At 41.5% G+C, this 20,871-nt stretch overlaps 2 protein-coding genes across 6 annotated transcripts in view; one reads left to right on the forward strand and one right to left on the reverse strand.

The window, feature by feature from the left end:
* LOC136446492 (uncharacterized) lies at positions 1 to 12,069 on the forward strand. Its single transcript, XM_066444874.1, has 6 exons — positions 1 to 160; positions 2,847 to 2,944; positions 3,683 to 3,792; positions 4,674 to 4,846; positions 5,328 to 5,525; positions 5,975 to 12,069. The coding sequence occupies exons 1-6, from the start codon at positions 31 to 33 to the stop codon at positions 11,890 to 11,892; spliced, it is 6,627 nt and encodes a 2,208-aa protein (XP_066300971.1). The 5' UTR covers positions 1 to 30; the 3' UTR covers positions 11,893 to 12,069.
* LOC136446493 (TBC1 domain family member 5-like) overlaps positions 12,065 to 20,871 on the reverse strand; it is an 18,719-nt gene continuing 9,912 nt past the window's right edge. For 3 of the 5 annotated variants that reach the window (XM_066444876.1, XM_066444878.1, XM_066444877.1), the window contains 11 exons: positions 20,582 to 20,660; positions 20,060 to 20,229; positions 19,480 to 19,622; positions 18,935 to 19,041; positions 18,044 to 18,281; positions 17,133 to 17,258; positions 16,313 to 16,497; positions 16,025 to 16,165; positions 15,117 to 15,219; positions 14,764 to 14,843; positions 12,065 to 14,282 (listed from right to left, as the gene is read on the reverse strand). In XM_066444876.1, coding sequence (XP_066300973.1) covers positions 13,698 to 14,282; positions 14,764 to 14,843; positions 15,117 to 15,219; positions 16,025 to 16,165; positions 16,313 to 16,497; positions 17,133 to 17,258; positions 18,044 to 18,281; positions 18,935 to 19,041; positions 19,480 to 19,622; positions 20,060 to 20,229; positions 20,582 to 20,660 — 1,957 coding nt within the window. In that variant the 3' untranslated portion in view covers positions 12,065 to 13,697. The remainder of the gene's footprint in view (positions 14,283 to 14,763; positions 14,844 to 15,116; positions 15,220 to 16,024; positions 16,166 to 16,312; positions 16,498 to 17,132; positions 17,259 to 18,043; positions 18,282 to 18,934; positions 19,042 to 19,479; positions 19,623 to 20,059; positions 20,230 to 20,581; positions 20,661 to 20,871) is intronic. The other 2 variants (XM_066444879.1, XM_066444880.1) reach the window with 2 other exon arrangements.

Here is a 20,871-nt window from a genome sequence, read left to right on the forward strand (position 1 = left end):
TATGTCCCTAACGAATGGAACAGCCGGCGGATGCATCCTCGTATTTCATTGGCCGACGTTCGGAAGGGGTACCGAGAGAGGGACCAGTCGTCTACGTGCCTGCGAGCCGGTACCGACGCCATGTCTCGCCGAAAGCAGCCCAACCCCAAGCCCTTGAAAGGTACGTCTGACCAAATCCTAACTTCTAGCACAGCTACTGTAGCGTTAAGACTATAAATACGACGCTTTTGAGGTAATAATTAGCATATAGGGAGAGCGCTTGCACAAAGATCTATGTTCGCCTGTACTGTGGCTCCGCCCAGAGGACGAAGTGATTGCTGATAGGCTCTGACGTCACGGTTGAACTCGGGTCAACAGGGAGTGTCCACGTGATAGCCACGTGCTCGTGTTTTGTTAGTCTCCAAGTAGATGCAGGGGTGGAAAATTACGATCTTTCATCCCATAATCTGCCTTGAGAATAAAATGTTCTGTTTTCAGATTGAATCATAATTGCTCAAGATTGTTTGTAAAAAAAACCCACAAATGTACATGAAATTTCAGTGTAAATTCCACTTCTAAATAGATAATTATAAATTGTTTGGGGCACATTGTTTTTCAAAATCTATTAAAGAATTAGGTTTCAATCTATTCATGTCATGTGAACTGAATGCATTTAACATATTCTAAAATAAGGCCATCCTTGTACCTATTGTCAAAAACCCATTTCAGCCTAAATGAAATGGTGCTGTTTTTTTTTACCAACAAACCCAAACATAAATTGTCTAACATATGTTACGTGTCTAACAGGATGTGAAAACGTTTTGCAAAATGTCTCTGGTATTTCTGTCCGTGGTCGATTGATCCATCATTGTTTACATTTGAGTGGGACTGAGGTGGACAGGATTGTTAGTAGGAGTTTGTGTGGGTGTGAGGTAATACCCACAAAAAATTCACAGAGCATTTTGAAATACACTAGATCTAAATACTACTTGCGGGCAAAGATTTGTGACAACTTGGACCAGACAGCTGACAGAAAAAATGCAAAGTGGTAAGACAAAATGTTGATAACTGTTATGATACCATACTTTTCATATAACCATTTTTTATGGATTTCAGCAATGTTTTTATCAGACATGCTAATTTTGTCTCATGTTGACAGCATCCTGTGCCAAAAAACATCACAGTTATGACATGTAAAAATGTAATGTAATATGTATAAACAAAATGTACATGAATATTGTATATTACTATAACTACATGTATATTGCAATATATTGCAATATATACAATCATAGCTCCAATTACCACCTGCGAACCAGTTTACAGAACTGGTATTTCTTGGTGCCAGCTGGTTACTTTCTGATGTCTACATGTACCTGCATGAGCATGTATTCAGAATGTACTGCACATACGGTATAAACCCTGCTGTCCAACCCTTTTATAGCTGCAGATCATTCTCTTCTCCTCTTTGGTCAACGTTGCATCACAGGAACGGCCGTTGCATAAGATATCTCTTTTGCCACAAACTATATGAACCTATAGTTTTACTGACAAGATATATACGAGATATTACCGTAAATGCAGAAATGCTCGCGGTGGATTTTTTATGTTTTTTGTCCAATGCTGAAGCAGTATGTGACTATAGCGCTGCCGCAAACTTAGACCCACCGTGAACACTCCATTTTCGCTTTATATTAGTAAAATCTTGGAGGAGTCAGGCTTTGCCTACCTTTTACTTAACAAAGACCGAAACACGCTATCCGCTCAATCTGAACTAAAACAGAGGCTGAAAGACAACTTTCTTCAACATTTCTACTTACAACTTAATTCTTATGATGAAAAAGGGAAGAATGGAAACAAATTGAGAACTTACAAAAAATTCAAGATTACGTATGAAAAAGAAAAATATCTAGATATACAAAATTCTAACTATCGCCGAGCCATGACTAAACTAAGGATCAGCGATCATCCATTGTAAATTGAAGTTGGTAGGTACAACCAGACTCCACCAAATAACAGAATGTGTACTTTACTTTCTGTGACAATGATTGTATAGAAGATGAAATACATTTTATCTTAGAATGCTCACTATACGCAGACATGCGCAGATCCCTTGTAAGTCCCATACAACTAGACAAAAAATATACGCATCTTAAAAATAACGAGCTATTCACATGTATCATGTCATCTAAAAACGACGATATAATTGGAAAACTATGTGAATTTGTGTACAAATGTTTCAAGAAGAGAGAAGGGACTCTGTAGATTTAGATGGAATATATCACAATGTTCCATTTCTTTTACTTTATGTTACCTAATGCATTTAGCCCATGCTGGGCATGAATATGCAATAAAGTTCATTGTCATTGTTATTGTCATTGTCATTGTCATTTAATGCGTAATAAAAATCATACGAACTTAAATGCATATACAGTAACCTTGAATACGCAAACACGACCTTAAATGCTTACGTTCTTCAGACGTGCTACCTGCATGCGCCTAGCCAGCACTGGCCCATGTTAAAGATTCATGAAAGATAAAAACACTGGATGAAGACACCCAGTGCTGGTTGAAAGACAGTATAGGGGTCCAAATTACAGTAAAGGGGGTCCAATCACAGCATAGTGGTAGCCTGAGTACCAGCCTCCGTAGTGACCGCTGGCTCAAAAAAATTCGCTTGCTAACAGTACCAGCCTCCGTAGTGACCGCTGGCTCAGTCACTACGGAGGCTGGTACTTAGGCTAGCATAGTGGGCCCCTATGCTCAAACTATGTTAGAGTAAACACATGATCTTTTTAGGCAATTATCTGAGGGAATTATTATGACTGTCTCTTAGTTCTTACAAATGTTGTTATATCCCCCCATAGTTGAAGAGGACTTGCTGTCAGATGATGATGATGATGATGATGATGAACTAGTTATCTTCGAGGACTCCTCTGATGGGGAGGGGGACACACAACTAAAGGTAACTTTTGTGTAGCTTAACCTTCAACCTCCAAGCAGATGTGTGGTAGGTAGATTATGTGGTAGGTAGGTAGTTAGGTAATAGTACTAAATGTTATGTAGCTGTATGGTGCCTTTGTACTTTGGTAATGGTAGCTGTTATATTGCTGTTATATTGCTTCTCCCTCAAGCAGATATATGGTGCCTTCATGCTTTGCGTGGAACCTTTGTGCTCTGTTTTTTTTATTATTAGTGTTAGCAACATTTGTACATTTATATAGTCTTACCCCTTTTCACTTTGTTTTTTCCACCTTCACCAGTGTAAGATATAGCACATGTATGAAGACATACAACTTGTACAAGGTACAGAAAAAAGACGAGAAAAACAAATTTGGTCTTGGATTTACTATTTTGTTCCAGAAAATTTAATTTTGTTGGGGGATAGGTCTTTGTTTAATTACTGCTGATTCGAAGTGAGATTTCTTTTTAGGAGGGGGGAACCGAGCAAAACCTTGCATAATTATCCTTGAAAATGAAAATCATTAATATTGTGTGCACTTGCTTGCCTCCTTCGCAGACTTGTTGGACTTGGAGTGGCGGCGTTCATGTGTGTGTGTGGGGTGTGTGACAGGGGTCGCTGATACGCGATTTTTTAACAAGGGCCAAGGTTCTCTACTGCAGGCTGAGGGAGTTTCGCTGCTGAGGGAGTTATGAGGGAGGATTTCCTCTCCAATAATGCACTTACTATATGTTTATACAGGATGACCTGGACGGTGACTACGTGGGATTTGATACGGCACAGGGGTCAGAAGAGGAAAGAGAAGACAAGGAAGAAGTTCTGGAAGGGAGCTCAACTTATAAAAGATTGAGGTGAGGCACAGTCATTGTACCATCATATTTCACAATGGTACCTTACAACATGTCAGTATAGAAGTTGTTAAAATCAAAGCTTAAGTGAGTGGTGTGTATGCTCCTGTATATCATACCCAGGCTGAGATATCCTTTGATACGAGTGTTTTACACTAGGGTGTGTATTTTACGGTACAGCCCGGTCTTCCTTAGCTCGATTCAAATAATTCAAACTCACTTCGAGTGCGCCGGTTGCGCTGCTGTCAAAAATTTGAATACATGTAACATGTTACCAGATTCAGATGTTGGGATCCATGTCGTTACAATTGTTTTGTTCAAGCCAATCAAAGACACAAAACCCTCTCGACTAGTATAGGGCCTGATGTCTATCACTGTCATTCCCCTCTGAAAGTAATCCTGTTCAGTGTTTATTATCATGTTTTTTTTCTAAAGTGGAATGTACCAAAACATCCTGGTGACTTGATGTGTATGTATTCTGCCAACTCAGGGTGAACTAAGCCTGGTCATATTAACTTACAATCAACTGAGATGGACAACAATGTACCTTTGAAACAGTATACGCTTCATTCCCGTGTTCATAATTACTTTAAATCTCGAAATATTTATGATGGTTGTGTGTGCGTGTGTGCAGATTTAGCAGTGACCCTTCCATTACGAAATCATCACCACGCAAACAGTACAGATTTCTGTCAGTAATGCACATCACTAGAGATGTCCATCATGTGGCTCAACTGTTGGCAGCCTCACAGTTAAGCTCCTGGTTCAACTTAGCACTGTCTTTCTGTGAATGCCCCTTTCCCCCTACCACCAAGTCAAGTCCTCTTAACTTGTTGAATGAATATGCAGTAATGTCTCTCCCTTCTTTGTCAACACTGAACCAGACCCAAAAGGAAGTGTACAAGGAACATTCCAACTGATGACGGAGATGATGATACAGACTGGAAGAAGAGTAGAACTGAGGAGACAGAGACACATCAGCTCTTTGCCTGCCCCACCTGCAGTAAGGGCTTCAAGGCACAGAACGAGATTCAGATCCACATGAGGAAACACACAGGTGAGACCCTTATTATCCATATGGAAACACACAGGTGAGACCCATGTCCACATGAGGAAACATACAGTAAGTTGAGACTATTATTCACATTAGAAACACACAGGATGACCCAAAAATTCAAGGTTTTTGTTTTTTATACAGAGGAACAAATCATTTTGAGACACACATCACCAATCACACTGATTCACATTCACATGAGAAAATACATAATAATATGTAAGGTGTTTTGCTATTCACAAAGTAAAAAAGACCTTTGAAATGAGGGAAAATACAATATTGAGACCTTGATTCACATGAGAAAACATACAGATGAGACCCACATTCTAATCAAATCAAAGCATAACTGTCATTATCAGAGCCTTTTATTGACTGTATTTTTCAATGCTATCTCAAGAGTGAATGTTCATAATCATATCATTAATATGATTCATTTGCTAAAAGAATAAATTTTGTCAAATCCACTGTAATCTTCTCTTTTCAGGAGAAAAGCCGTTCAGTTGCCCTTTCTGCCACAAGGCATACCCGCGACGGAAAACGATGTACCGCCACATCCGCGAGCAGCATCCCGAACAGTGGCAGCGGGGACGCTTCCCGGGGAGACGATATCGCGCTGCCATCAACAGAGCCATGAAGGACAGCATGAGACAGTGGAAACTGCTGCGCAGCACATCTTCACCTGGTAGGGTACTGCTTATACATGTAATACCCAAATCCAGCTATTTCACTGCATTTCATCATGTTTCTCTACGTATAGTCAAGATTTATATTTTCTATTCTACCACAGTATTGTTGTTGGCTCCCATATCGTTTGAGTTAGGGTTAATATGACTTAACCAGGACGTTTTCCTGATAATCCAGTTAAGGTTCACATTTCAATTTCCTACCTTTCAACTTTTTTCGTAATTAGATTTTCCAATGATGGTATCTTAAGTTGTACCTGCTTATAACAACGTAATAATGGTTTATTTCTCATAAGAAGAGTGACAGAGTGGCAGGGTCCCTGTAGGGACCCTGAATTGATCTGTTGCTTTACATGTAACTGAAATGCATTATCTCTGTCAGTCAGTCAATCAATCAACACGTTAAAAATATACATTAAAACTACATAATTGCTTGTCTGTATTTCAGGTGCTGCAGCTGGCACTGAGGGCTCAGCTGTCACAGGTGCAGAAGACCAGAGCAAGGTGTCACAGCTGTCAAAGCAGGAAACAACCTCTCCGCCAACGACTCTGGGTAAAAAATCGCCTTTCGGTACCTTGTGTGGAAAGTACAAGAAGATAGCCCCCGCCCCCTTGAAGCCTGCGCTTGCTGTTGTCAGACAGATGCCGGTGTCGACGCCGTCGGGAGTGCAGCAGCAGTTCTTCCTGGTCAACTCTCAGTCAGGAGTGGCCGTCCCCATCAACCTCACAAACACAGCCACAGATCCCGCGGCGACCAACGCATCGACTTCTTTACCATCTGTTGCCATGCCAACTAATCCACAAACTTTTGTGCAGACTACCTTGTCACCAGTTGCCATGCCAACCAATCCACAGACCATTGTGCAGGCTTCATCTACACCTGTTCCTGTTGCCATGGCAACCCATCCACACGCTGTCATACAGGCTTCCTCGTTACCTGTTCCAGTTGCCATGCCAACTAATCCACAGATTGTTGTGCAGAATTCTTTGTCATCTGTTGCCATGCCAACTAATCCACAGACTGTTGTGCAGACTTCTTCACCATGTGTTGCCATGCCAACCAATCCACAGACTGTTGTGCAGACTAACTTTTCACCTGTTCCTGTTGCCATGCCAACTAATCCACAGACAGTTGTGCAGACTTCCTTACCACCTGTTGCCATGGCAGCCAATCCACAGATGGTTCTTCAGACTTCCTCATCACCTGTTGTCATGCCAACAGATGGATCAGCATCATTCACACAGCCAATGTCACTGCCTTCTTCACTGCCACTACTCAACCAACCATCACAGGTTTCCACAGCAACCGCTGCCATGGCAACTATTATAACCCCACCCAGCCCAGTTTTCCAGCAGGTTGTCATGCCAACATTTGTGCCAGTGCAGTACCAGACCCCACAGGTTCCCATGGTGGCTGTTTCCAAGGCAACACATCTGTCTCAAACTGCCCCTGTAGGTCAACAGGCTATCATGCCAAAACTTTTCCAGGCTCAAAATCAAGGACCAATACTTCCTCTTCCTGCTCAACGATTTTCAAATGTTGCCATGACAGCAAGCCCACCTTCACAGATTGCTATGGTAACCACAACTCCAGCCAACCCTGCTGTTCCACCTGCCATCATGCCGACACTGCTCCCAGTGCAGAACCAACCCGCACAGGTTGCTGTGACGACAGCATCCCAGGCATCGCTTCCTAATCCGACACTGTCACAGGTCGCCATGACAAAAGCGTCATCTACAAAACCAGTACGAATCCTACCAGTCATGACGCCAACAGCTAGAACGCCAACTCCAATTGCCCCAGTGATCCAAGAAGTTGCCATGCCAACATGTTCTCCTTTGCAGACGCAGCAACCACAGGTTGGCATGACAACAATCCCAAGCACTCCACCGGTTGTCATGACAACCCTTCAATCCTTGCTTCCAGTGGAAAACCAAGCACAAGGTGTTCCTATGAAACTCTCAGGTGTAGCAAAATCCAATTCATCTCCAAGAAATGTTTCACAAATGCCAGTTCAACATTTCGTCATGAAGAAAACGCCAGAACACAGTAGTCCCCAGCTCACACCTTTCACAAATGTGTCATCAAAGTCATCTGTTCCTCCTGTTGGCATGGCAACTCAGTCCTCCAGCGCTGTCACGAAAAGTTTTGGAGCTTGTCTGAATCAATTGTTCCAGACGAGCTCAAACGTTCCAACACAATCAGCACCAATGCCACAGATACAAAATGTTCTGTCACTGAGAGCCCCCACATCCCCGGAACCCCCCGTTTTAAAGCAGGAGTCATCTGCTACGGAACACAGTGCTCCCCAATTCCCAGAAGCTACATCATCGCCTGCATCTGTCACAAATGCAATGCCTGTACTACAGATACAAGATGTCGTGACTTTGACAAGTTCCTCTTCCCAAATCACGGTAGTAACACCAAGTGACACCAAACCGGTCTGTTCAACAATGTCGGTTCAACCTTTGCAAACAAATGCCCAGTCTACAGTGCTCGCTCATATTAAAGCAGAACAGAACACAGGAGAAGGCCAGTCACACTCTCAGGCTATCCCTGTTCAGCATTCCGTAGGAACAGTTGCTAAGCAACAAGTTTCCCAGACTGCGGTGACCTCACGCACCGAAGAGAGAAACGTTTGTCAAACTGGTCAAATCTCACAAACACCTTCAAGCCCTCATCAACCATTAGTCAGAAGTGGAGCCACAGAAAACGATGCATGCCTTCCCAATCTGGACGTTGATTCTGATGAATATCTTATTGCTGGTGACAAGGCCAGGTGTGTTCTTCAGAATGCACATGGTCAAATGTCGTCTAAGCAACATCCTAATGATGAGAAATCAGACACAAGTAAGCAGAAAACACCCGCAGGACCAATGTCCAGTTTACCAGAATCTAATGTTGTTCCTGTATGTGCACAGCAAGTATCGAAATTTCGTCCGATCCTTCCAAGAACGCTTGAGAACTGCCTTTTTTATGACAGTCTCAAAGATGACAGAGGACAGTACAAGCCTCTTACTGCAGACATCTTGGAGAGGAACAACACGTGCTCCTTGTGTGGAAGTATGTTAAGAAGTTTGCGGTATCTCATCATGCATCTCTTTAAGTTTCACCAACATTACAAGTGCCGTTTGTGTGCTCCTCGACTTAGCGAGTTTTTTGCCTCAGAACAGCTGCTAAAGAGCCACCTCCTTCAAACACATTGGCCCGTCCACAGTGTCCCAAATGAGGACGCCGCAAGGCGGTTGCACTACCACTTCAAGAGATCGTGTCAAGCGGTGGAGGCCGTCCGTGCCATTGGGAATCCGTTGGAGGTTTCGGAGATTACAAGTTCCGACATCTGCTTCAAGAACGGAAAGGCGCTGAAGTACCGAGTAAACTATAACATCCTGACTCCTGGCAGGTTTATGAATGATGGAGACATCACAGTGAAGAGGACCAGCACCAACACTCTCAGTATCACCTGCATCTTCTTCCATACCAGTAGTGTTTTGAAAGGGGGGAATGCACAGAAGGCTGACCTTGCATCAAATTCAAAAGGCACGACACCCAGCTCGGCAGATGGAACGTCTGTAAAGAGACGGACTGCACCCCCACCTAATGTGGCAGACCTTCTGAAACGTTTCAAAGCAGTGTCTTCAACTCAGAAGGAGGGTGGACCAGGAATGCAAACTGACGTCTTGTCAACATCTTCCAGAGCCAGCGGTCCATCTCCTCACACAGCTGCTGCAAGTTTGAGTTCCCCACAATCAAGTTCGTCTTCGCCACATCCAACCATGTCAGCGGGATCAAACCAATCAGGGACAGAGCATCCAAAGAACCCGACCGATGCACTGGAGTGCCATCGCTGCGACATCTGCGGTCAAGTCTTCGCCGAGCTTCAAGAGCTGCAGCAACACATGAATGTTCACATCGAGCTCAAACCCTTCAAGTGCAACCTCTGCAGCCGTCTGTTTCCACACGCAGCGACTCTCGAGGCCCACGTCAAGGCTCACTACAAGGGAGAGATTGAGGACGAGCCAACGACAATTCCAGCCAATGTGAAAATCAGCTTCTGCAAGGAAGCGAGGAAATCAGAAAGTACAAGTGAGAAAAGAAACAGTGACAGCGTAGAGAAGGAAGCAGTAGATTCAGCAACAGCAGATTCAGAAGAGGATGATCCAAGTGACGACGGTGCTTGTAACGTCTGTAGGCTGTGTGGAAAAACGTACACTAACAGTGCAAGTCTTATACGTCACCTTAGGACGCATCAGGAAGGATTCAAACTCAGCTGCCCCATTTGTGGGAAGGGCTTCAATCTTTCTTACCACCTCAAAGAACACATGAACGTTCACACCAAGAACAAACCCTACAAGTGCCACATTTGTGGCAAGTCGTTCACCCACTCTGGTACTCTGAGTGCCCACCTGAAATGTCACAAAAGTCGTGAAGGAATCGTGGCAGAGTACAGTTCTTTCAGCTGCCGATACTGTTCCGTACAGTTCACACACATCAAGAAGTACCTGGATCACCTGAAAGTCAGGCACGGTGTCTTTGATTTTGACTTTGAAGAAGCCGAGAAAGATATCATCTTGTGCAACGCTTCCAGGGAAGCAAATGCAAGTCAGTCATGCCTAGTAGAAGCGGTAGATACTGCAAAAGAATCAGACAAGTCTGAAGATGTTCCTGCTACAGAAGCTATTGTTACCACCGTAGCAGCCTCTGTAACTCAAGACAGTATACAGGCATCTTCTAGTTCTCACACTCCTGCATCTGAACAACCTGAGTCAAAAACTTCAGGACAAGCAATAAGATACCCGACGGGCAAAACTGTTGCCGAGCTTATTGGACTTCGCAAGACCAAACCCGCAGAAGCAGAGTCGTTTACAAATACATCCCAATCCTCCGGTGAACAATCTCCAATTGTTATAACGCAGGCCATATCCTTGAGACCGTTTGTCGACAAAATCATGGCTGCGTCAACGTCCAGTCCAGACAAGGCACACGGAGAGACCCCAAGTGTCACAAAATTCAAGCCAATTTTGCCAAAAGCATACATCCGTGTACAACCGTTTACATCTTTCCAAGTGGCACCAGGTACAACATCAACAATGGAAGCTGCTGCATCGAACGAAGGCCTAGATTCAGCAAATAACAAAAACATGAATGAATTCAGGTGGAAAATGAAGGACTCCGATCCAGTTCAGCCCGTGTTGGTGCCTGACGCAGAGATGGCGATGTATACTAGTAAGCAGTACCAAATGACTAGGGTGGACCCGTGTCTGTGGTACAAATGTCGTAAGTGTGGCGTGGGATACACGTCCATACTGCACCTGAAGCACCACATCTGCGGAGCCTGCTCCAAGTACATGATGAAGTGTGAAGACTGCGACTTGACCTTCTGCTCCTTCAAACGGCTGGAAAATCACCTGACCAAGGAACACTTGGAGGAGTACAACGAAGACCAGCAGTTGTCTGAAGAAAGTGAGGAGGAAGGAGACGATGTTAGAATGGACAGTGCTGAAGAACAGAAGGAGCAAGAGAGACAAGAAAGGAGGAGTAGCACACAAGAGAAAGCAAATCATGAATATGGACAGGTAGTTGTCAAGGTCGAACAGATAGAAGATGGCTCTATGGAACCAACCAATTACAGTGCTACAATCAAGCAGGAAGAGTTAGAGGGTCAAAAGTGGTGGTTTGAAGGAGATAATGACCTTGAAGGAAACAAGATGGTGGACAGTGAAGTGAAGGAAGAAGATGCCAGTTTCGAAGAAGTTAGTGCTGATGATTTAGATATGGAAAACTTTTTGAGGTTTAGTGAAAGAAAGGAAAAGACCATTAACAGATTGGAGCTACAATTGGATGATGTTACAGCAGAAATGAAAACAGAAGTTCAAGGTCACAAAGCACAAGTATCTGACCAAGTGAAGATCATAGGGCAACATGGAAGCCAATCAGAAAGCAGCAGACAGGCAGTGCCTCACCCTGACCAATCAGAGCACAGACACACCTTTCAGGAAAGAAGACAATTGGACCAATCATGTACCAAGGAAGAAACACCTTCAGTTCAAGAAAGCAAATTTGTTGACCAAACAGAAAATGTGGTCTTGGACATACAATTAATTCAAAATAGCCAATCAGGGAGAACTTTAGAGGGTGTTAGCCAACCAGAGGACATAAGGCATCAGAAACATGTAGACGAATCAGGCTCAGAGAGGAAAGGTCCTCAGGGTCTGCTTTACAGGTGCATGTTGTGTGGTCCCAAACAAGAGCAGCTGTTGGCTTCTCCAGATTTAGCGCTACACCTAACAGGGTACCATCATGTGGAGAACCCGGATGTTTTTCTCCAGGGTCCGTTGTCATGTTTCTCCCCTTGCAAAAGCTAACTTCATCTTACAGATTTTTTTATTTATATATATTTTGGCATCAAGATGTTGTCTGTAGAATTTCCTATTTTTGGGGTGACAAGGTAAACTTACACAAGATGCAAATTACGTCTGTCTGTTGGTCTTAATTAGCTTCACAGAAACTCACACAAAAAGGAACACCATACCGTACTAGAGGCATATCAAAACTTTTAATACACCAGGAAGAGATTCCAATTAACTTGTATAGCAATGTGTATTCTCCAGAAAGGTGATAGATGTTTTCTTTCCTGAACACTATACATTGTATAACTATTTGAAAATACATACTCATGAATGATTAAAATGAGTTAACAGTATGATTTCTGTATTCATTTATCATTTCACAACAAGATGAGTGTACATGATATGAATGCATTTGTTGTGGTGCAATAGCGGTCTCTTGCATATTCTGAATTCTATTTTCGAGTCAATGTAATATTACACTAAACCATTATTAGTTAGTATAGCTTTGGATCTGAATGAGAATACTTCGACACTGATGCTTTTTACTACATATGTATGTTCAAACTAAAGAAAGGAGAAAAGAATAAAGTCTAAAATATTTTTACTTAAAACTTAAAGGAACAACAGAGGTATGTGAGTAAAAAATCCTACCTAGTCTAGCCTCCATAGCAGGCTTTGAATCGGCTTTTTTGGGGGCTAAATAATACACTTTTTGCAGCCAGTCCGTAACTATCAACCTCCCCATAACCATAGTTACGGGCTAGCTGCAAAAAGTGTATTATTTAGCCCAAAAAAAAGCCGGTTCAAAGCCTGCTATGGAGGCTATACCTAGTCTACATCTTAAGATCTTCAACAAAAAAAATTTTTTCTGAATATGTATAATACAAGAGCATATGAATGAATGTATTTCGTCTTTTTTTTCTGGCTGTAATGAAATGTAAACAATGATCTTTACGCGTCACATTACATTTTTGGCTTGCTGATAAGGAATACAAAGTAATGAAGTTAAAAGTCATATTTTGTGACATCTTGCAAAAGAAAATGAGAAGGTACCAACCAATGATGCCATAAATTCTGAATACCAAAATTCCATGATGATTTTGAAAGAATACCTCAAGAAATATGATTCTTACCAATAAGATCCATTCATACCGTAACATTTTCAGTGTAAATGTACATGTAAAATCTGTAACGTTATATACATCTTTTAAATTCATAGCATTTACAGTAGCCCACCTCATTTTAATGTAGCGTTATTATATTTTACGTTGTTTTTATTCAAGATGTTAACATGTCTTCAGATATAAGTAAAATAAACATAAGCCTGGTACTAATCAATAATTTTTGTTGTCAACTTTCTTCAAACATTCATATCACAGTGACTGTAAAATGTTTTAACTTCACAGTGCTAAATATTGGTGACCTTATTATTGCAGAGCTTTCAGTGAGCAAAATACACTTTTGCTGAGCAGCTGACTTAAAGCTTGGATAGCCTTCGAAAATGCCTTCTGACATAGCGTTACCTAATTACCACATTTTATGCTTATTTACAACATCATTTTCAATATCTTTACAAAAGATAACATTTTTGTTGGCCACAATGAATTGCTTCGGTGTCAACAACCCAACAACACATAAATGACAAAAAGAGTCCACATATTTTAATAATTCTTTAAGATGGCCTGAAATTTTAAAAACATCATTAATAGTTATGATACCTTTACATGTTTCTTGCGTTCTCTCTACAAGATCATAGTCTGCAACCAATTACAGCAAATTCAGAAGAAACGAGCCAACCGATAAATTGGCAGAAAAAAAATCTATGAAGAGTCTTCTTCACGTTGTTCTGTTTCCGTCGCAGAGTCCTGTCCAGTAACGTCGTCTTCCGCATTCACAAACTCAAACTCCTGGGAGATGGATCTTTTTCGTTCCTTTTTTCCCCCAGGATCCTTTGCAGCAGCATCATCAGTCTTGTCCTCAAGACCTGAGGCCAGTTTATTTTCCTTGTCTTTAAGGACATTTTCGTCAATGTCTTGAGTTTCCTTACACTCGGAAGACTCCTCAGTGTTCTCGGATGTCATGGAAGATTTTAAGGATGCTTCCTTCTGATGATAGTCCAACAGTTCTTGAGGCTGAGGTTCCACTTTTTCCACCACAGCAGCGTTGAAACTTTCACGACTCTGCGTCTCCGACAAGTTCGTACTGATGCTGTCTTTGCTTTCCGTCTGTGACAGGTAGTTCGACAGACTGTCCGTTTCCGACGTGTCGATGTTTTCTTCGTCTAGCTTGGTCTCTTCCTGGTCGTGCGATGCCTCCTTGGTGAAGTAGTTGTCGTCGATGACTATTTCTTCCGACTCAAGAATGTTGGTGCTGAACTTAAGAGTCCCCTTTAGAATATCTCTTACCTAGCAATGAAATAAAAGGGATAAAACATCAGATCAAATATTGATTCAAAAATTTACAGCTTAATTCTTTTATCATACAACCTTATATCTACATTTTGATACTGAGCAACACAATCACAAAGGTCGTTTCAGAAAGTGGCAATTTACCAAAATATTTAGAATGCAACTGCTTAGGGGTTAGCAACCCCACTGGTGGTTTATAGGGTTGGGGATTTAATTCCAGAGGTCTCAACATATTTTAGATATGATAGCGAAGTCAAAACTGTCTTGGAAATGGTGGACTACCAAAAGAACTTAGTCAAATTTCCATCAAGATTTCTGTTTTTAAAGATCAGTATGATGTTGTATAACAAGAATATGTAATTGACACTGGATGGTGCCGTACCATTAGTTCATTCTTCACAACTTACAATGTAGTTTAGTACTAATATGTGGGATTAGAGCCTAGAACTGCTTGTTCACAAGATGAAGAAATACTGACCTGTTTCAGACCTGCTAAAGCCAAGAAAACTTCATCCTCATGTTTCAGATCTTCCTGCAGCATTTTGTCTTGTAGATGACCTGGAAAAGAAAGACCAGACTTGAGTATCATTTACTTGAACTAGGATATCATTGTTACCTACTATCAATTTTGCTACTAGCTTCAACTTTTTGTATGTAAAAGTCATCAAGTTTTCAACCTGTTCACTTTAATTTGAAGCCATTTTTACAAGCTACATTATTTTTACTTCTCTTCTAAATAGCTCAAGAAACAGACCATCAAATATGGCACTATGAACAAATGAGAGAATGAACGAAAGAATGAAGGAATGGACTGTAGAAAAAAGAACGTACCGATGTGGGCGTCCATCTTGCTGCTGCAGTATTTACACATGGCCTCCATGTCATGCAGCCTGGACTGCAGGGCAGCCTTTTTCTTCTGCAGCTTATCAGCCTCCTGCAGCAAAACCAACAACAGATATTAGCATAAACATTCATCTGTGTCTGTCATTGCCATTGGTTAAAATGTGGTCCAATATACTGTTGCCTTCTTCTAGTCTGACCAAGGAGGTTTAAACCTCCTTGGTCTGACCATCTCAATGGGTGACATTTATTACTTGGCAATTCAGATCTGAGGAGAGCTGCAGTAGAGGCAGCCAAAAAATCAGCTTTTTCCTCTCAAGGTAGACCTGTGTCAGTTATAAACAGGGAATTCAAATAATGTCATATTTGATTCCTTGTAAGTAAATAATATGGCTGGATAAAACTTAAAGATATCTTGCTTAAAGAATCCACTGTCCTTTGTGATTTATCAACATCAACGTTTCCAATATCACTACACAGCATCTATGGCAGGACCACAAAAAGTGCTGACTTCTAAGTTGTATCCAGCTGTAACAGATCATTAGTGATCAAATAGCTGCTACCAAGATGTCTAACCTTTATCACCTGTAAATGGAAACTAAACAAATTAAGCTGGTATGGTAGAAATATAACACCAGAAAGTCGACAAAGAATGACCGAAGAAAAGAGAACAGTAACACCATTGACATGAGCACATCTGCACCAAAATGTCCACACAAAACCATTCCATGAACCTTTCTTGTTTGTCCCAGAATTAAACACCCTAGAACTGTAGAAAGTCTAACCCTTGATTTTCATCACTGTTGTTCATTCTGATCAATAATAGTACTACGATAACCATAGTACTAGTTGGCCAACTGCTTCCACCAGCCACCTACAATCTGTTGACAAAAACTCACAGGTTTCAACCACTGGTAGAACGCTGTTCCATGGATGTCACGTGGTGACTTTGGCAACTTAAACTTGGCCTTGGTTAGGGGTGAAGTCGATGAATTATCAGTGGTCGCTTTCCCGTCAGAAGTATTTGATAGAGTTGCGGTCTTAGGATGGTGTATACAATGTATGTACATGTAGGTTAGATGGTTTTGGACAATTTCTACATTTCAGACCACAATGCAACAACCACTGCATATGTTAAAAGATTCATAGTAACCCTTACAATTTAACCATGAGGTGGAAACTCTTACCTCTTTCATCGATGTCTTAACCTTTGACCTACGAGAGGACGCCGCACCCCCCAGCGAAGGGTCCTTGGAAGCCTGGGGGGACTTTGCCATGTCCTGTAGAGGCTCCATCTTTGCTGGCGCACGGGACGAAGAACTGGAAGTAGCTTTCAAATCTTCCAGTTCATCTTCCAACGGATGAGAGAAACCTAGAAAACAGAGGGCAGTACATTATATAAGTAGTTGGAAGTGAAATGCTTTTTGGCCAGAAGTTTAGTGATTGTAGACAGGCATCGCTGACTTAAAGACTAAGTTTGTGCAGAGAGGGACAGAAGCAAGATGCACAAAGAAATAAAAATGTGGCGGGCAAGATGTCCAGGTTTAAGCCAGCGTCACACAGCGGGAAAATAGCATGTACACCGAGTCAGTGAGCTCGAAAGGACATTTCCTGCCGGTGTGCTTTGGATCACTGTGCTATTTTTAGGGATCTGCCATATTTGCAGGTCACTGAGTCCAGTGTCGTGTAGGTCTTCTGGTGACTTTGGAATTTGGTGAAATTCTAGTGATCAACAAATTTTGTTGAAGGATGTTGACATTGTGACGCCGGCTTAAAAGATAGACCAGACAGCATGTACATTATGAACTTATTACGGAAATTTTGTACACAGTTTGGACAAATGTGTAAAATCTTTAGAATAATTATGATAATAGCAGGCAAATTTTCCCCATACAATATATCAATGAACCTTTATCCTATTTTGCAAGACCCTCAAAGCTTTTGGCTTGTCCATAATATCTTCTTTTTTTTTTGGAAAATCATGCATAATGAGGGCAGCTACGGCACCTGGGTGACGGGAGGGTGATTCACCCTTGACCCTTGACCTCTCAGGGTCAGAGGGCACATGTCGTGGCGATCGGAAAAGCTCAGAGTCCTCGGAGCTGGAACTGAACCAATCGGCTGCAACAACAGCTACAGGCGGGAGAACACCGCGTACAACAGACAGAGGGAGTGAAAATGTACATAGATGTCTTCAGAGGGCAAAAGGCATAGTCTGAGGTGAAGCAGAGAATCATGCATGTGGGAAATACTGACTAGTACATGAATAGGTTTCAGGTGACAGTGGCATAGGCTTCGGGTCATCTGAACTCGAGAAATATCAGAGGATTGATCAAAAGCTTGATGGTAAGATCTCTAGAGCTATAGAAATAGCTCTTTATACCTACGAGAAGTACAAATATCAAACATCAAGCTCTCTGGATCTTAATTCCAACAAAATCAATCATAAGGCCATACCAATTTCGATTTCTCAGAATTTTACAGAAAGGTAAATGAAGTACAGTCAAAATAGAAATGAAACAGGGCCGACACCCTACATTACAGACCAAAATGCAGGCACAGGAGCAACAAAATCAATAATAAATTGTGTTTTAATTCTGATGCACTAAGCAGTAAATGGGAAAACTATAACAACTACGTGCACATGTAGGAAGATGAAGAATTTCATTTGGGGGTCGATTCATAACCTGGATGGTACTTGACATGCAGGTTTTGTTTCACAATGAAGGAATCCGAGAACCTAGGAATCAAAGTGGTGTGTAAAAAAAAATCTATGGGAGTTGGTAAGCTACATCTATGGATCACTGAAAAATACTTCATGAAGTTTGAAAAAGATGATATGACCTTGTCTGTCTTTAAATGATTTAAATCTGCAAGGTTCATCTAATATTATCATTCTCAGGTGTTTTCCTCCTCACCAGTTTCTGGTTCGCTGTCCGCTTTTTTCATGGTCCTCTTCCGCACTTCTCCTCCCTTCGGCTTCTGCATTTTCCGCGTCAGGGTCGACCAACCAGCTGTGACCTTGCTCCCCACGTTCTGCATGGACTTTGCCCTCTGACCCCTCTGTTGCTGGTTTTGATTGCCATTGGAGGGGTCAGAGGTCATTTTCATCTGGTGTCCATAGTGGTATTCATAGTTGACTGGTCGAGGGAAGTTCTGAGTGTAGAAGTAGAATATCATACAGCAATCAGTTAGTATAAGCATGACTTTTGTATACACAGAAGCCTATTTCTCCCTCACCGAATTACTCTATTGCTTAAAGGGGCCCAAAGCAATAGTAGGGCCTGAAAATAGGAAGTTGAAAGTCATTTATTTAGTCATTTCTATACATGATTAGTTCAAACAACACTCGCACAATGTATACCTACGTCCATGATGCCAACCTACGATGCTGTTGTTGTTGTGATGTGAGAACTCACTGAAAATCGTCGCTGGGGTCCATTTTTTGGGCCCTTATATTGCTTTGGGCCCCTTTAACACTTAAGATAAGATTCGAATCCCACTTCTGACATCATGTATAGTTAGTTGCCCCTAGGAGTCTCAACCTCACACTAGTGACATTTCAAGTCCAATCTGCACTTAGATGCTTTGTTCAATCTAATCTCTCCGCTGCTGCATGGCATGTATTGTGGTCTAAGGTCAAAGTTTGAGGTCCCTAGCGATTCTTTGTCTATATGCCAGAAGCCTTAAACTTTTACCTTAGACAACAGTGCACATACATGATTGGAGCTGTCAACTGGCTTAGTCAACTAAATTGCAGACAGAAACAGCAGTTTTGCAGGTACAGAAGAAAAAGATTTGGATCTCACCTTAGGGTCTCTGAGATACAGTGCCTTGTTAACCAGGAAATGCACATCTCCCATTGGGGGATATCTCATGAGTGTTGTCATACAGGTCTGGTAGTCACCGGATACAACTATACATTTTAAAGCATCAAAGGTGAATTTTCAAGAGAAACTAGGATACATGGGACAAAACGTTTCCATTTTTTTTTTGTGGTCAGCTAACTTTCTGTAGGACTATAGCTTTCTAGAGTTTTGTCACTATCATTACAGCAATTAATACAGATTTGATTTTCAGAAAACCCCACAAAAAATGTTACAAATATCTGCAATTTACATAGTCTAAATGCAAATAATTATTCCTTTTAGTCTACTCAAAGATCATCATCATTTCTTTGAATCAAAAATTCCTTGAAAAAAAGCTTGTTTAATGCCAAGCTGTATGTAACTACAGTATAATTTTTGACCAACTGGCAACAGAGTGAAACAAAACAGACATATCAATACCGTTGACATAATATATTCATTGTCTAACACATGTACAAGCAATCAGAAACAGTTTCACAACTTACGCAAGTTCTTGATGTAAAGCAACATGGCCACAAAGATGTAGTCCACCAGGCCAAAGCTGATGCCGTCGCTAAAGATGGCATCCCACAGGAAGAGCAGATCCTGCAGGGGGAACTCACGACCAAACAGAAGTCGGATCCAACGTCTGTGGGAACGACATAAAAAAATAACGAAGTTACAAAAATTACATGTGCTTGAGATCAGGATAGCTTAGACAGGATAGTTAAGACAGGATACATGTAGCTAGAGCCTATAGATTAAAAACTTGATATGATTGTATAATGTATTATGGTAAATTTAAATTTCATCATTTGTTTATCTTGTCAAAGGAACCTGTTGGAAAGGCACTGGATATTAGGTAGATATTAATTAAGTCAAATATCTCTACATATGGCAGAAAGAAAATAAAGACAGACATTTGAGTAGTCAGCTTATAGATATTGGACTTTGTCATATTGTGGATACATGTTAGTCTTCACTCAATAAATCTTAAGGAGAACATAACAAAAATGTACCGATTAGCTTCGAAATAAACTGCTTTTGTAATTTGATATGCTACATGTATGTACAGGTAGTACTTACATGCCGTAGACTTGAGGCGGGATCTGTAGTCTCCGCAGGTGTGCGTGCAGCGTGTGATCGTGTTTCTTCAGTATAATGTCCTGAACGCGTGTGAGCTTCGTCACGATGGCCGGGGAGGGCGCAGAGTCCTCCGGATTGGAGAAGGGAACTTGCATGGCGATGTCATGGTTCTGTAAATGATCAAATACATGAAAATCATGGAAAATTCTGTATCATTCTGTCCTTTGCACATACAGGCCAAGGTACACTCTATAGCTGCCTCATGGCATAACATTATACTTGTAGTTCTGTTCTTTAAGGGGTAAGATACTATCTTGCCTACCCAGTTTGCTCTTCACCTTGCACAAAATACCAAGCAGTTTCCTACTTTTGCTTGTGGTCACTTGTACACCAGCTTTCTGTTGCCTGGTGTGCCACAATGTATTGTACTGGTGCAATTCAAATAAAAACAAAGATAACACTTAATATCAAAGATATCAAAAGACAGTACTACCAAAAATATCTATGGAAGAGTCCACCTACCTGAGAAGCAGGGGGTGTTTCCACACAGAGGTGAGAGTACCAGGGTTCTACTGTCTCCATTATCTGACAGAACATTGCACTGCAGAGAACAACCAAGCAAAGTGTAATATCACGTAAGTTAATTTGTGTTGGAAAAGGTTGATTATTTTTCAAAACTTTGTGTTTGTTTTGACTTTGTGGCTACTTAGCTCTACTTAAAAAGATAGACTAACACTAAATTTACAGGGTTATATCAAATACCTGACAGGTAAGAAATTAGTACTTCAACTTCTTGTCTGACATTGCATGAC

The sequence above is a fragment of the Branchiostoma lanceolatum genome, chromosome 12 (assembly GCF_035083965.1).
Source record: "Branchiostoma lanceolatum isolate klBraLanc5 chromosome 12, klBraLanc5.hap2, whole genome shotgun sequence".
In the NCBI taxonomy this organism is placed as follows: Eukaryota; Metazoa; Chordata; class Leptocardii; order Amphioxiformes; family Branchiostomatidae; genus Branchiostoma; species Branchiostoma lanceolatum.

Excerpts from the sequence above, each read along its gene's own strand:
- LOC136446492 (XM_066444874.1), top strand. The coding sequence starts at position 31 with ATGCATCCTCGTATTTCATTGGCCGACGTTCGGAAGGGGTACCGAGAG. Across the intron at positions 2,945-3,682 it reads AGGGGGACACACAACTAAAG|GATGACCTGGACGGTGACTA; the intron begins GTAACTTTTGTG and ends ATGTTTATACAG. Across the intron at positions 3,793-4,673 it reads TCAACTTATAAAAGATTGAG|ACCCAAAAGGAAGTGTACAA; the intron begins GTGAGGCACAGT and ends ACACTGAACCAG.